The sequence below is a fragment of the Corvus hawaiiensis genome, chromosome 5 (genome assembly GCF_020740725.1).
Source record: "Corvus hawaiiensis isolate bCorHaw1 chromosome 5, bCorHaw1.pri.cur, whole genome shotgun sequence".
NCBI lineage: Eukaryota > Metazoa > Chordata > Aves > Passeriformes > Corvidae > Corvus > Corvus hawaiiensis.
This window is the reverse complement of record NC_063217.1, coordinates 61,532,757-61,545,044: the sequence shown is the minus strand read 5'-3', so window position 1 is coordinate 61,545,044 and position 12,288 is coordinate 61,532,757. Positions and strand designations below refer to the sequence as shown.

The 12,288-nt window shown below is 36.9% G+C and overlaps 1 protein-coding gene across 4 annotated transcripts in view; it reads left to right on the top strand.

Moving 5' to 3' along the window:
• Positions 1-12,288, top strand: part of LRBA (LPS responsive beige-like anchor protein) — a 373,995-nt gene that overhangs the window by 145,203 nt on the left and 216,504 nt on the right. For all 4 annotated transcript variants that reach the window (XM_048304274.1, XM_048304272.1, XM_048304273.1 and 1 more), the window contains one exon: positions 10,459-10,625. In XM_048304274.1, the coding sequence (XP_048160231.1) occupies positions 10,459-10,625 (167 nt within the window). The remainder of the gene's footprint in view (positions 1-10,458; positions 10,626-12,288) is intronic.

The following is a 12,288-nucleotide window of genomic DNA, read 5'->3' as shown; positions in this document are numbered from 1 at the left end:
TGGTGTCCTTAGAGCAGTTTGAGATTCCATCTTTTGTGACTGATGCCAATTCTTGACAGATAAAGGAAGCAAAATTATTGGATGGGTTACTGTATTATAGAGAATGTATGGAACTTGTGAAACAAATGTTGTCATAGCTTAGGACCAGAGGCCAGGCTTGTCCCTGGTGTCTCTCCACTCCCATCAGCAGGACTGGGTCATCCTCAGCTGTGCTGGCTCCATGCTGGCCCTTGGTCCCAAGGGAACATTTACAATAAGGAAAAAAAAAAAATCAGATATTCTGACTTCTAAAATATTGTTGCTTATTTTTTCCTGTGCTGCCTGTTAGAAACCCCAAATACCTCATTTCTAAGCAGTTGTTGAGAGCCCTGTAGCCAGCATCACTCATCTTGGCACTGGCCCAGTGCTGTCCTGCAAGGCAATTTCATATGGTCGGCATGGGAGGAGGGAGGATGTTTCCTGCGTTATTTTTGAGTCACAGTTGTTTGAAGCTGCTCAGAAATTTGGAATATTAGAAGTAGATTACTGGCTGGAGTGTAACTGAAGCTGTTAAAGTGTGTAAGAGATGTTGTTACATGGCTCTTTGGTATTTCCAATAACTGTCACTTACATGTGTTTTACATAATGTTTTATGTAATTTCAGTATTTCTTTCGGTTTTGTGTGCACTTGGTAGAAGCTGCTGATTTTGATTAGTCTCTGCTCTTTATTTCAAAACCTATAATTTTAATGAGTGAACTGTAATCCACACCAAATCTCAGATTTGAGTTTTAAAAATCCACAGATTTGTGTTGGTTTTTTTTTTTTTTATCCTGCATGGCTATTGTGCTCTAAATGTTACAAGCTCCAAGTACTGAATTTATTATTTTACACTGAATTAAAGTCAATTAGCGAAGTCTAGTTAAGCAGGATTTGTGCAGCTGGAATGTGTAATCTGTTTTTTGGTCTTACACCAACATCCCTGAGTTCAGCTGTTTGTAGAAAATGCTGATAACTGTTGTTGAGGGGTGCTATGAAATCACCCTCATACCATTAAAAAAAACAAACCAAAGCAACCAGACAGAAAAACCTTGCATGCTGAGCTGAAACAGAGCCAGAATCAAAACTCAACAAGAACATCAGAACCTTGAAATAGGACCTTTCACAAGTTCTGGTATTTAACATTGAAATGGCAAATAAACAGAAAATTTAGGAAGAGGCTTTTACGTGTTCTTATGTAAACAAATGTGTTTAGGGAGTATTATTGTTTTTTAAAATTAAAATTGACAACATAAAGGATGATGCCAGTAGAAACTGCTTGGTGCTACACAGTTCTTCATTTCTCTGAAGGGAGCATCTATGGTGGTTGCAATACTGTCTCTTGCATCATTGCAGTCTTTTCATTTAAACCAAGAGAGCAAAAAAACCCCGAATTTTAAAGCAACATTCTCAGTCTTTGCTCCATATTGCTCAGTATAAGGATCTAGAGTTGTACGAATGAGTGTTTTTCACTTAAGACTGCTGTGAAAAAAGGCAGAGGCTGTTGTCTTCTCATGCTCTCAATAATGGGAATTATTTCAAATGCTGTCTTTTTATGGATAGTAAAATCACGTAGTTTTAAAAAGAAATTAAATTATCCTCCCCCCAACAATTTTTAGAGCCAAATGTCAACCTTTCAAGGATGGTGGAACTATTTCTGAATAAAAAATATTAGTTACAAAGACCCCCTGTTCATACACATCTCATGCTGTTCTAAAATTCAAAAATCATGTTACCTTAGTGCATGAGAACCAATGATAAAGGAAAAAATCTCATACTTTAGCTGGAATGAAACACAGAACATAGAATACTGGAAAAAAGGAGAGAGGAAAAAATAAAGTTAAAACAGTTTGATTTTCATAGTTTGATGCTATAAGAACTCTGACAGGAGGCTTTAAGATAAGGCAGAGGTTAAGCCAAAGTTGGGATTGTGACTCTTAACATGTTTCCAAAGTAAGTGACTAGGAATGATTTTAAAGAATAACTGCTATAAAAGGCCATATAGGCCATATTTTAAAACTCCTTCTCTTGGCTTCTGGATTATTTTCTTAAAAAATCTTTTCCCATTTCATCATCATCTTAATAAAAATATGCTGCTTTTAAAATACTTGGTCCTGGAAAGGATAATTCACTCAAGAATCTTAGTTTACAAAAAGGTAAAGAGTGAGTTTGGAGTGGAAGTTAGAAAGCTGTAAATTGGCAGCACTGAACGTGTTATTCTTGAATAGACTTGAGAATAAAATTACATGTAATCCTTCTTTTTTCACAGATTCTCTCATAGTAATTTGAAATTTCTCTGACCAAAAAAATCCCAACAAACCAAAATCCACCCTTAATACTTTTCCTTAATAATTAATGAAAATGTTTCTGCAGATACAGATGAAGGTCGCTTAATGGCAGTAATTAAAGGGATTTTTTTCCATGTGCAGGAAGGAAATACTTTGCCATACTGTGTTTGCCCTATTTAGCAGTGTTTCTCAAGGATATGTACCAGGCAAGGTGATCATTCTCCACTGTGAGAGGCTGAAAAGGTCCTGAACTGTCAGACATCAAGGCCAGTAAATCAGCTCTTGGAGCATCCATGGTAGAAGCTGGTGAAGGACAGATGAGTTACCTTTTGGGTAACAAATTTGTGTTTGTAAGGACAACTACAAGTTTTTAATTCTTTTAAATTTTATTTTGCCACTAAGCCTCATAAGTGACATCTTTAGGAGCCCAGACAGATCTGAAAACAACGTGGTATCCAAAGTACTGATGTTTATTGGAGATGTGCTTGTTACTGGCATGCAACCTGAGGAGATACACTTACAGCTTTTTACCGGCTAAGCTCATAGTTCAATGCCTTAGAAAGCCTCGGGCAGCCTAGAGAGGTAGCACGGGCAATCCAGCATTTCAGTAGCTCTAAAAGTGGTACCTGTATCAGCTGCAAAGCAAATACCACCAGCAGAAGCAAAGAGGGAGAAATATAGCTCCCGGCTTGCCTAATTCCCGCAATTACAGCTTTGAAAAAGAAACAGACGACAAGACATGTTCTCAGAAAGAGTTGCAAAGCCAAGGAGGGCGGACCCCTCCTTGGTCCTTTCTTTTATTCGGAGAAGGGGAAAGGGGATGACTGGGGGCGGACCCGGGGTGAGCGGCCAATCAGACACTGCTGAAGAGTTTGAGTTATGTTTGGCTTTGCCCGCGCTGGGAACAAAGGAGCTCGGAGCACGTGGCAGAGGCAAGTCCTGGCTTGTCTCAGGGAGGGGGAAGGGAGGCTCGGAACAGGCAGCAACAGCAACCAGTCATGGCAAGATAGGAAACTATTATGCCTCAATGCTTGTTATCTCAAATGAATGTGATCTCTCTGTTCTTTGTTCATGAAGTTATAGATTTTGATACATTCTCAAACTCCTGGATTAAAATCAGAGTTGTGTTCTGAATCCAAGACACTAAACAGGGGAAGCTGAAAAGTGCTCGAGGGGAACTATGTAGAAAATAGAAACAGAAACACAGACCCCAGACTGCAGGGATATCTCAAGGGGCTAATCTTTCCGCCTTTTGCAAAGCTGGAACTTTACATAAGCTTGGAAGCTGTTTATGAAGAGGTTTTTGGCTGGAAATGAATATTCTTTGCATGTGTTTTGCAAATTTATAAGGAAATTTAGTGAGTGTGATGTAGCAGGAATATCAAACAATAAATAACAAAATCAACAGAGGTATGTTGATTATATTTGCTTAGGATGCTACATATAATATGAATGTGAGCACTTACATAATAAAGAATCCTATATAGAAATACACATTCCTCTAAGGTAAGTGTTGAGACCATTAACATAAGTCAAGTGTTAAAATACTGATACACTTAAGTATTTATATCTGTCTCTTTGATAGCTATCAAAGTTAAAGAATTTTAAGTCATGCAAATGTGTTTCACTTTCTTTTATAGCCAGAGACTGAAGCCACATTTATAGTGACTTAATTTGGAACTTTACTACAAAATACTCTGTACCACTTATGAGGGGAACTAGTGGTACAAGGCATTTTGTAATAGGGTTCCAGATTATCCTTTGGTTTATCTGCTTGTCTGAATCATTCTGGCTACATTTTTCCAGTCATTGAGAATGTCCATTTTTCCCATGTTTTAAGGTATTATTGTTTCCCCACTTAGAGAAATGTACCTTTGGTCCCTATTATGAAAAATGATTCAGAATTCATCTGGTACAAAACTCGTGAAAAATTGCTTTTTAGGTAGTACCTTTAAGGGCTTCTTAACTAGTGAGCTGTGTTGTTCAGAAATCCTTGCCTGGTGTGTGTTACCTGCGTTTAGAGATTTCATTTCAGGTTTAGCTGTGCCATCTGAAGTGCATGTGACTTTCAATCTGTTCAGGTGTCACTCCTGTGCCAAGTCTTGGTGCTGTGAGTTGTAAAAGAACTGTGCTGGCAGCGGGGTGTCTGGAAATCTGAATCCTAGGGAAGCAATCATTTGGCTGCTGGGGCCAGAACTGCTGAACTGCTTTGTACCCACCTCCAAGGCAATGGAAATCCTTACTGTGCCTCCGTGGAACGAGGCAGTTGGAGAGGTGGTAGTCACAGTTAGTGAATGAGGACATTCCAGAGCTTTGTATTTGGCCCACTTCAATTATATGTTTTCAGATAATTAAAAGGTTCTCTCCCCCCCCCCCCCACTGCCTTTTTTTTAAAACATAAGTTGCACAGAAAGGACAATATGAAAAGATAGCAAAACCAAGTATCCAGCACTTGTGAAATATCACACTGGTGTGACCTTAATTTGGCCCTCACTAGGAACGTGTAGTGAACCCTTAGATTATGTAAGTGTATGTCATTTTTTGGCAGAGTGGATGTTCCTTATAAAATAAAGGAGTTTGTCAATTCCAGAAGTTGCTCATGGATTTGATTTGCTTGTTGCACTAGACTAGAAGTTCTTCAGTGTATTAATACAGCACTAATCTCTGTGGTGGTGTTGAAGCCATTGAATGTCACGAGGGTGATACAGTGTGCTTGGGGAATGCCTGAAAAGATCATCCCTGGCTCCTTTGCTTAATATCAAATCTGAGAGCATGGAGCCACCTGTGCAGGAGTGCTGAGCTTTACTGTTTCTAGAGCATAGGGAATTCTGCTTGGATTCTTTCTAGCTTGAAAAATGCTTTGTACTTGGAAGATGTGAACCCAAAAAATGTTAAATTTACTGCCGAAGTGTGTTGTTTTTAGGCTCTTAGACTATTTTAAACAAGAGCAGCATGAAGGGACTGCTGACAAACCGGATTTGCAAAAGAGGAAGGGAGGAAAGTTCCTATCCTAGTGCGTGATTTGAATGCAAAATGTTTGGACATAAGTACAGTAAAAACAGGTTCTTGGGTTTGAAAAGAACATTTCTCTCTGCATATTGTTTATGCCAGTGGTTAGCAGTGATGCTTAGATAAGTAGAGTATTGGAATAGTGTAGGAAATCCCAGTTTCTAGCAAAGAGGAAGAGATCTTACTTGTTTGTGCAAAGCTTTGTCTTTGATCCAAGGGTGCTGCTGTAGCACAAATAATGTCAATTAGATAAGCATCAAAGAAAAAGGCTAAAAAAAGTCTGTGGTGCTAGTGGACACTGCAGAAGGAATCTGATGTTATTTGTCTCTGCTCTTCACTATTTCTTTATTCTGACAGCTGCTTTTTTCCCAGTTGAACTCATGTTAGTTTGTCTCATTTACCCACTGTACTAAATTGGGTTCATCTGAAAGATGCAATATGCTTAAAAGTGCTGTTGCCTTGTCTTTATTTGGGTTTACTAGAGCTTAATTCTGTGAGACTTGAAGGTAAAAAATAAAGCTGTTGACTCAGCACAGATTAAAACCAGATGTCTCTTGAGATCTTGCATTTCTCTCTAATCACTAACCCAAATTGATTGTGGTAAATTTTTTTTTCTGGTCATGACCATAGTTTTGCCAGTCTGTGTTTGGTGTGATCGAAGTCAACTGCATGCTTTTTTCCTTCCTTTTGTGATTTTGAATGCACATTTTTTTCCCCCTCAGGAATGTCTGGCTATAAACCTATGTTTTTTTCATCCCCCTCCCCCCCTGCACCATTTGTATTACAAACAGTTGATTTAGATGCAGATTCTTTTTAATCTTGAAATCAGATAAAAGGCTGCAAAAGTGGATAAATGAGATTTGGAAACCCATGGGTTGAAGAGATGAGAAACCATTGCATTGTGTTCAGTCCATTAAAACAAGAAGAAATAGAAGAGATACTTTGATAAGTGTTCTGCTGGTGTTAACCTTGATGGCTATTATCGGGGGGATGATGCTATATCTATTTCATTGGCTTAAGCTTTTTTCATGCTGAGAGAAATCAATACTTGGAGTCGTGGGATGACAGAGGCATCACTTCAGAATTGACGGTGGCTGTCAGATGTTGTCATTGGTTGACTTTTGTTCGCTGTTGAGGTTTTAAGCTTTCATTTTTCTAAGTCTTATTCAGGAGTCTTTGTAAGATTTCCCTGGGTAGCATTTTTAGTCCAGACTTTAAACCTCAGGTCAGAGGTCAAGTGCAAAGATCTGTGAAAGCAGAGGACTGAGGAGCTCCTTCATTTACTAAAATATCCTTATTTGTGGGGAATTTGCATTAGTGGCAAGACTGTGCGTTATCTTATGGATGACTTTTCCCTTAAGTGACACCCTCTGAGACAGGTTGTTCACAAAGCCAGTATCTTTTAGGTAAATTAGACAAAGGAACTGGCATATGTAAAAGTGTTCAGCGATCTCAGAGTTGAAGAATAAGAGTAAAAAGGTGCAACATTTCTTTTAAAAACCCCACACTATTGAACTTTGAATCGCTTGTAGAAAGCATTACATTGTCATTTTGGGGCTGCAGAGGTGCACGATGGAGATGGTACCGTGCAGAGAAAATCTTTTACTTGACATTTTTATAAAGATCAAAGATAAAATAGTTCTGAAAACTAAGTTAATCCTCCTCTTCACTGAAATATAGACAGGCAAAATAGACTAATTCACCCTGTCAGTGTTTCTGGAATATTTCCTGCATACAGAATGTATTGTATTTTCACATCTATAATTTGCCTTTTGGACAACCTTGTGCCCCTTCCTGTTCCTTAAAAATGAATCTTCAGGTAACCTTCATGTTCAGCTTGCCTGCAGTCTTGTCTGGGCAGAGAGTGGGAGAGAGGAAAAAACCTGGTTCTGTGATAATGGCAAAGCGAAGGATTTTGTTCTATCCTGGATGGAGGGCTGGAAAACAAGGGTCTTGCCTCTATGCCATGCTTAATACACTTCCCCTTTGTAAAACTTTAAACAGTCACTGAATTTAAGACTTTTTGGAGATAACACTTGAGGTGTGTGTATATGAAAATGCTTTTTTTTTTTCCTTTCAACACTTAGTTTCATCCTAAGGATGACTGCGCTACTTTCGTGATTACAGTTTCATTGCACACTTGCCCAAACAGGTAACAAAAATCATGTCGGCCAAAGCAGCAGGAAGGAAGGAAGGTTTGACAACCCTGTTTGCCTGCAGCTGTGTATATTAATTGTAAAACCATATTCTGGCATGATAGGGTGCACATTGCAGGTGCGAGAGATCAAACACTGAGAAAGAAATAAAACTGTACAAATACATTTTTGAGATTGTGCACAAACAGAAATCAAGCTGGATTTCTATTTTACATAAATGGAATGATTGGGATTTAGTGTGAAATATTAACTGTACCACTCTATATCCTGGTGTAGTATCTTAGGAAGCGGTGGATCAGGTGAACCTGGCATCTGGAAAATGAAAAATGAAGAGAAATGGGAACTTTTTAGTGCTTTCAGAATAGTCTAGTGGTGATTGGCTACTTCAGAATGGGTCTTTTTCTGATTCTTTTGGTGGAACCAGTCTTCTTTCACTTCTGTATTCAAATAATTTGAGAGAGGGAGGTGGAGAAATAACTTCTATTTTGCTGTATATTTGGCATATATATATATATATATATGGCAGAAACCACTGAACAACTGGTGAGACAGCTGTATGATCAAAGAGGAGGTTATTCTTGCAGAACTTTCTTAGGGATAATAACTAGATATGCATGTGGCAGACATCTGGCAAAACTGTGGCTTCTTTCTTTTTTGTTTGTAAAATATATATTGTAAAGAGCATGCAGTGGTTAAGAGTTCCTCCTAGAGTGATGCTATAAGTTCATGGGATTGCTGCCTGTGGGAGTTTCTCAGTTTTGGTGTATAATTGCAAATTTCTATTCATATTAAATCCTGAATTTCCTGAAAAGTGGAGTTCCATTTCCAGTTTATAACAGGCTGGTTGTGTTTTCACAGACGTTGTCAGGACAATAAAATACCTTTTTTTTTTTCTTCGTTTGTCACAGCTACATTTTGAAAATCCTTGTTGGTATTTAATGAAGGATGTGTTCAAAATCACATCATAAAGAGACTTTTTTTAAAGAGGTACAAGTTCATTATATCTTTTACAAAACATTCTAGTTTGATTTCCATTTTATCATGTTTTAAGGTCAAATGTGACTTTAATGTTCCATAAAGAGACAGAGATTGATAATGGGGAAAGAATAACCCTCTAATGTGATTTATATCTATGGATTTTATGTCAGATATGAAAAGTTGCTGTTCAAATTGTAAAGGAGGATCCATTAAAGAGCACTTTAGAACATTTTACTACTTAGCTTACCTTATTCGCTTGTTTTTAGAATTCTGCTCTTTCAGGCAACTTAAAAATAACAGCTTATGAAACATTTACAAAGTGCTGAAAAGAAGTCGGAATCATCATGGGTGCAAAATAGTTCAATGTATTGGAACAGACAGCTGTATTTGGAAAGAGCTAGGAAAATCCTGTTTAGTGTTGGGTATGATTTAGTCATCTTATATTTTTGTGAAGAAGGGTGGCAGAGTGCTTCATGTAGGAATACAAAAGACAATTTTTGATGTCTCATTGACTTGGAAAGTTAGCTGCTTATTCTTCAGTCCTCCTGGATGTCTGCTCATCAGGTGAGCTTTGCTGAAAAGTACGGGAAAATTATGAGGAAATATTTAAATATATCAAAGTCATCAGAATAGTTCTTTAAAATTTATTCGTCTGTTAGTACATTTTCGTTGTCTAGTGTCTGTGAAAATCTACACAACCCCAAATTTTATTTTGTGTTTTCTTCACATTCTTCCTTTCTATCACTTTATATGACATATATATTTATATATACACATGTATATAAATAGCATTTATAGCCTGCTGATTTTTTTGTTTGCAGCAAGTTTCTAGGGCTTGTACATACATAGAAAAAGCGTTGCTACTGTTTTAAACATTAAAAAAAAAGCATATGATATTGTGCTGATACCTAAGCTCTAAGAAATAATTGTACTAGTGTCTGCATCAGCTGTGCTTCACAAAGAAAAAGCAGTTTTTTTTGTTGTTAGGCAGACATTTGTGTCCATTCCACTAACTAGATCATAGAATAATCCAATCATTGACAAAGGCTGAAATGCTTTGTCTGGCGTATGTGATCTGTGGAATTGCCAGATGAAAACTGAAATTACAAACAGGGAGTGCTGAAGTGGGGAAAAGCCTTTATTGTTTCTACCAATATTTGAATTTCTTGTGGGTTTTCATGTACAGCAAAATGGGGTTTTGATGAGGGGGTGATAGAAATTTGATGCTGGTTTTTTGAGTTCTGTATGAACAAGAAAATTTTCAGAAGGTCAACAAAAACCAAAACGATGACACAATGTTGTAACAAAGAATCTCTCATAGTTTTGAGTTCAGTTAGTAGGTGTGACTTACAGTTCTTGTTTGCTAGAATTTGATTTCGAGTAGGTTGGCAAGCAGAAGATGTTCCTACAACAGGTCTAATACTGCTAAGAAAGTTACTGACTTTCCCATGCTGGCCTGCAAATGTGCTCAACTTCAAGAAGCCACCTGGTAAAGATTGATTTAGTCCTCAGATGCATTTTATCTTCTGTCTGTCTGAAAAAATGTGGATTTTTCTCCTTAACTTTCTTAGATATATAAACAACAGCAAGCAGTTGGCTCCCCAAATCTAATGAAGAGTCATGGGAGTGGAGTGGTCAGCTAGCTGACATTCTTTATTCTGAGATTTACCATTGTTTTTTTAAAGCTATTCACTTTGTTATAGGCATAACCACTTTCATTTTATATGTTTTATTATGCAGTCTGGCCACTAACGTGTTGGCTTTTGCTAAATTTTGAGTGTGTGTGTGATGTGGTTAAAGAATTCATGGCAAACCAAGATCCTCTACGTGGCTCTCTGGATGGATTTCCTATGGGCAGCTGCACAGGGCCTCAATTCTCAAACCTGGAAAATGGGGTTGATTCTTTCCTCTTGAGGGTTTTGTATAAGTAATTAATTATGAAGTACTTCGAACTTCCTTTGGATGGTGTAATTAAAATGTAAAGTAATAAAGGTATTTATTTTCTTGCCAGTCACTGTGTGCCCAGTACTCTGCAGACAAACGGGAAGAAGAAAAAATGTGTCATCATTTGATCACAGCAGCGAAGTACCGGGACCAGGTGACTGCAACACAACTAATACAGAAAATTGTCAACATCCTGACAGACAAGCATGGAGCCTGGGGAAGCTCTGCACCAAGGTAAGGGTTTTTGGGGTGTTCTAAAATATTTTTGTGCAGCAATGCTCTAGTGATTTGACATAATGTCTCATGGTCAAACCTAAAGGTAAACAAGGTTTTCCAGGTGTTGTTTTTTTCAAAAAGAATAATATAAAAAAGGTAAAGTGAATGTCAGTGTTTAGTGTGGGTGAATGTCAGAGAACTGGTGTTTTGTTAGAACAGTGAAAAACAGGATGAGTCTCTTGTGACTTTTGACTTTGCTATAAAAGTGTGATAGAATTTATTTTGAATGTTCTAGCCCTATTGTTTAGAAAAATAATTTTTAAAATTAAATGCTTTCTCAGTGCTAGCTTTCTTCTTGTTGTCTTATGTGATTCAAGCTTGAACCACAGTTCAGTAACTTGTTTTCTTTTCTGCCAAATTTTAAACAAACGAATATCTTTTTGAGTTACAAGGAAATGGTGAGTAATTTCAAAGTAAAAACAGTACTTCCAGACTAATTCAGAATGAATTCCTTTTGGAATTCTCAGCAGGTACCTTCATTACAATGATACTTGTCTAACTTCTTTAGCTGAGACTTGTGCTTAAGTTTCACTTGCAAATCTGAAATGCAAGTTCAAGTCCTTCTAGTAGATCCTTAATTAATACTTATGAATAACTGGAACATATTTAGGCTGGAACATAGCTGAATATGCTCATGTATTAAGATACTGTTATTTGAATGTAGTAGAATAATAAGCACGAGAGAAATATGTGAGTAGACAACAAACTGTTTTTCCAAGTAACCTTTATTCATTATTCAATGACTACTTGTCTTCTGGAAAGAAAAAATTAATTCCCAAGCACTAGTAATTTCTATAATATACAGAAACAAAATAAAAATTTTATGAATAAAATTAACTGGAAGTGTTCAAATTAAAAGTCATTGTACTATGGCATAGGATGTCTGCAAACATATTGTAAATATGAATTTTGGGCTCTAGCTTATAGGGTTAAAAATGAAACGTTGAATAACTGTTTAATGCTGTTTCTCTTTTGTTAAGTGAGTTATACTCAAATCTAAAAAGACTGTTTAAGAAAAAAATTATGAGGGTGCAAAAAACCAATAGCCTATTTCAACACTTAAAAGAATTTTTAGTAAGGCATTTATTACAATTGTGCAAAACCAGATTTCCTTCAATACTTTGTACATCTGTAATTTTGCTGAGTATGTACCTTGTGGTTTACTCCATCTGTTTGTGTCTCTGGATTTCAGTTAAGAAACTTTGCTAAGAAGCAGAGAATCCTACATGCTCTTTAGGTGTGCTTTGCTTGTTGAGTTAATATTGGTATAGTTGGTAAGGGAAGAGGCTAACTGATAAAATATTCCATGCTTGAAGGATAACTATTTTCTGATAGCCCCCAAATAAGGTTTATGTAATCAGCTTGTAAATTGCGAAGTGCACAAAATATGGACATGATAATTTCCATTTCATAATAATGATCTACAGCAAAATGGAAATATCACATAATGCACTTTGCAGCACACTTAACATCATTCTAGAAACTCAAATGGCATTAGAGACAGAACCTTATCTCTTTATGGCAAAGGCAGAATGCACTTAGTCATCATAAACACGTAAAAAATAAATATATGCAATGATTGAAATTCTAATGAAATACTTTAGTAAGGGGCTAAATTAAT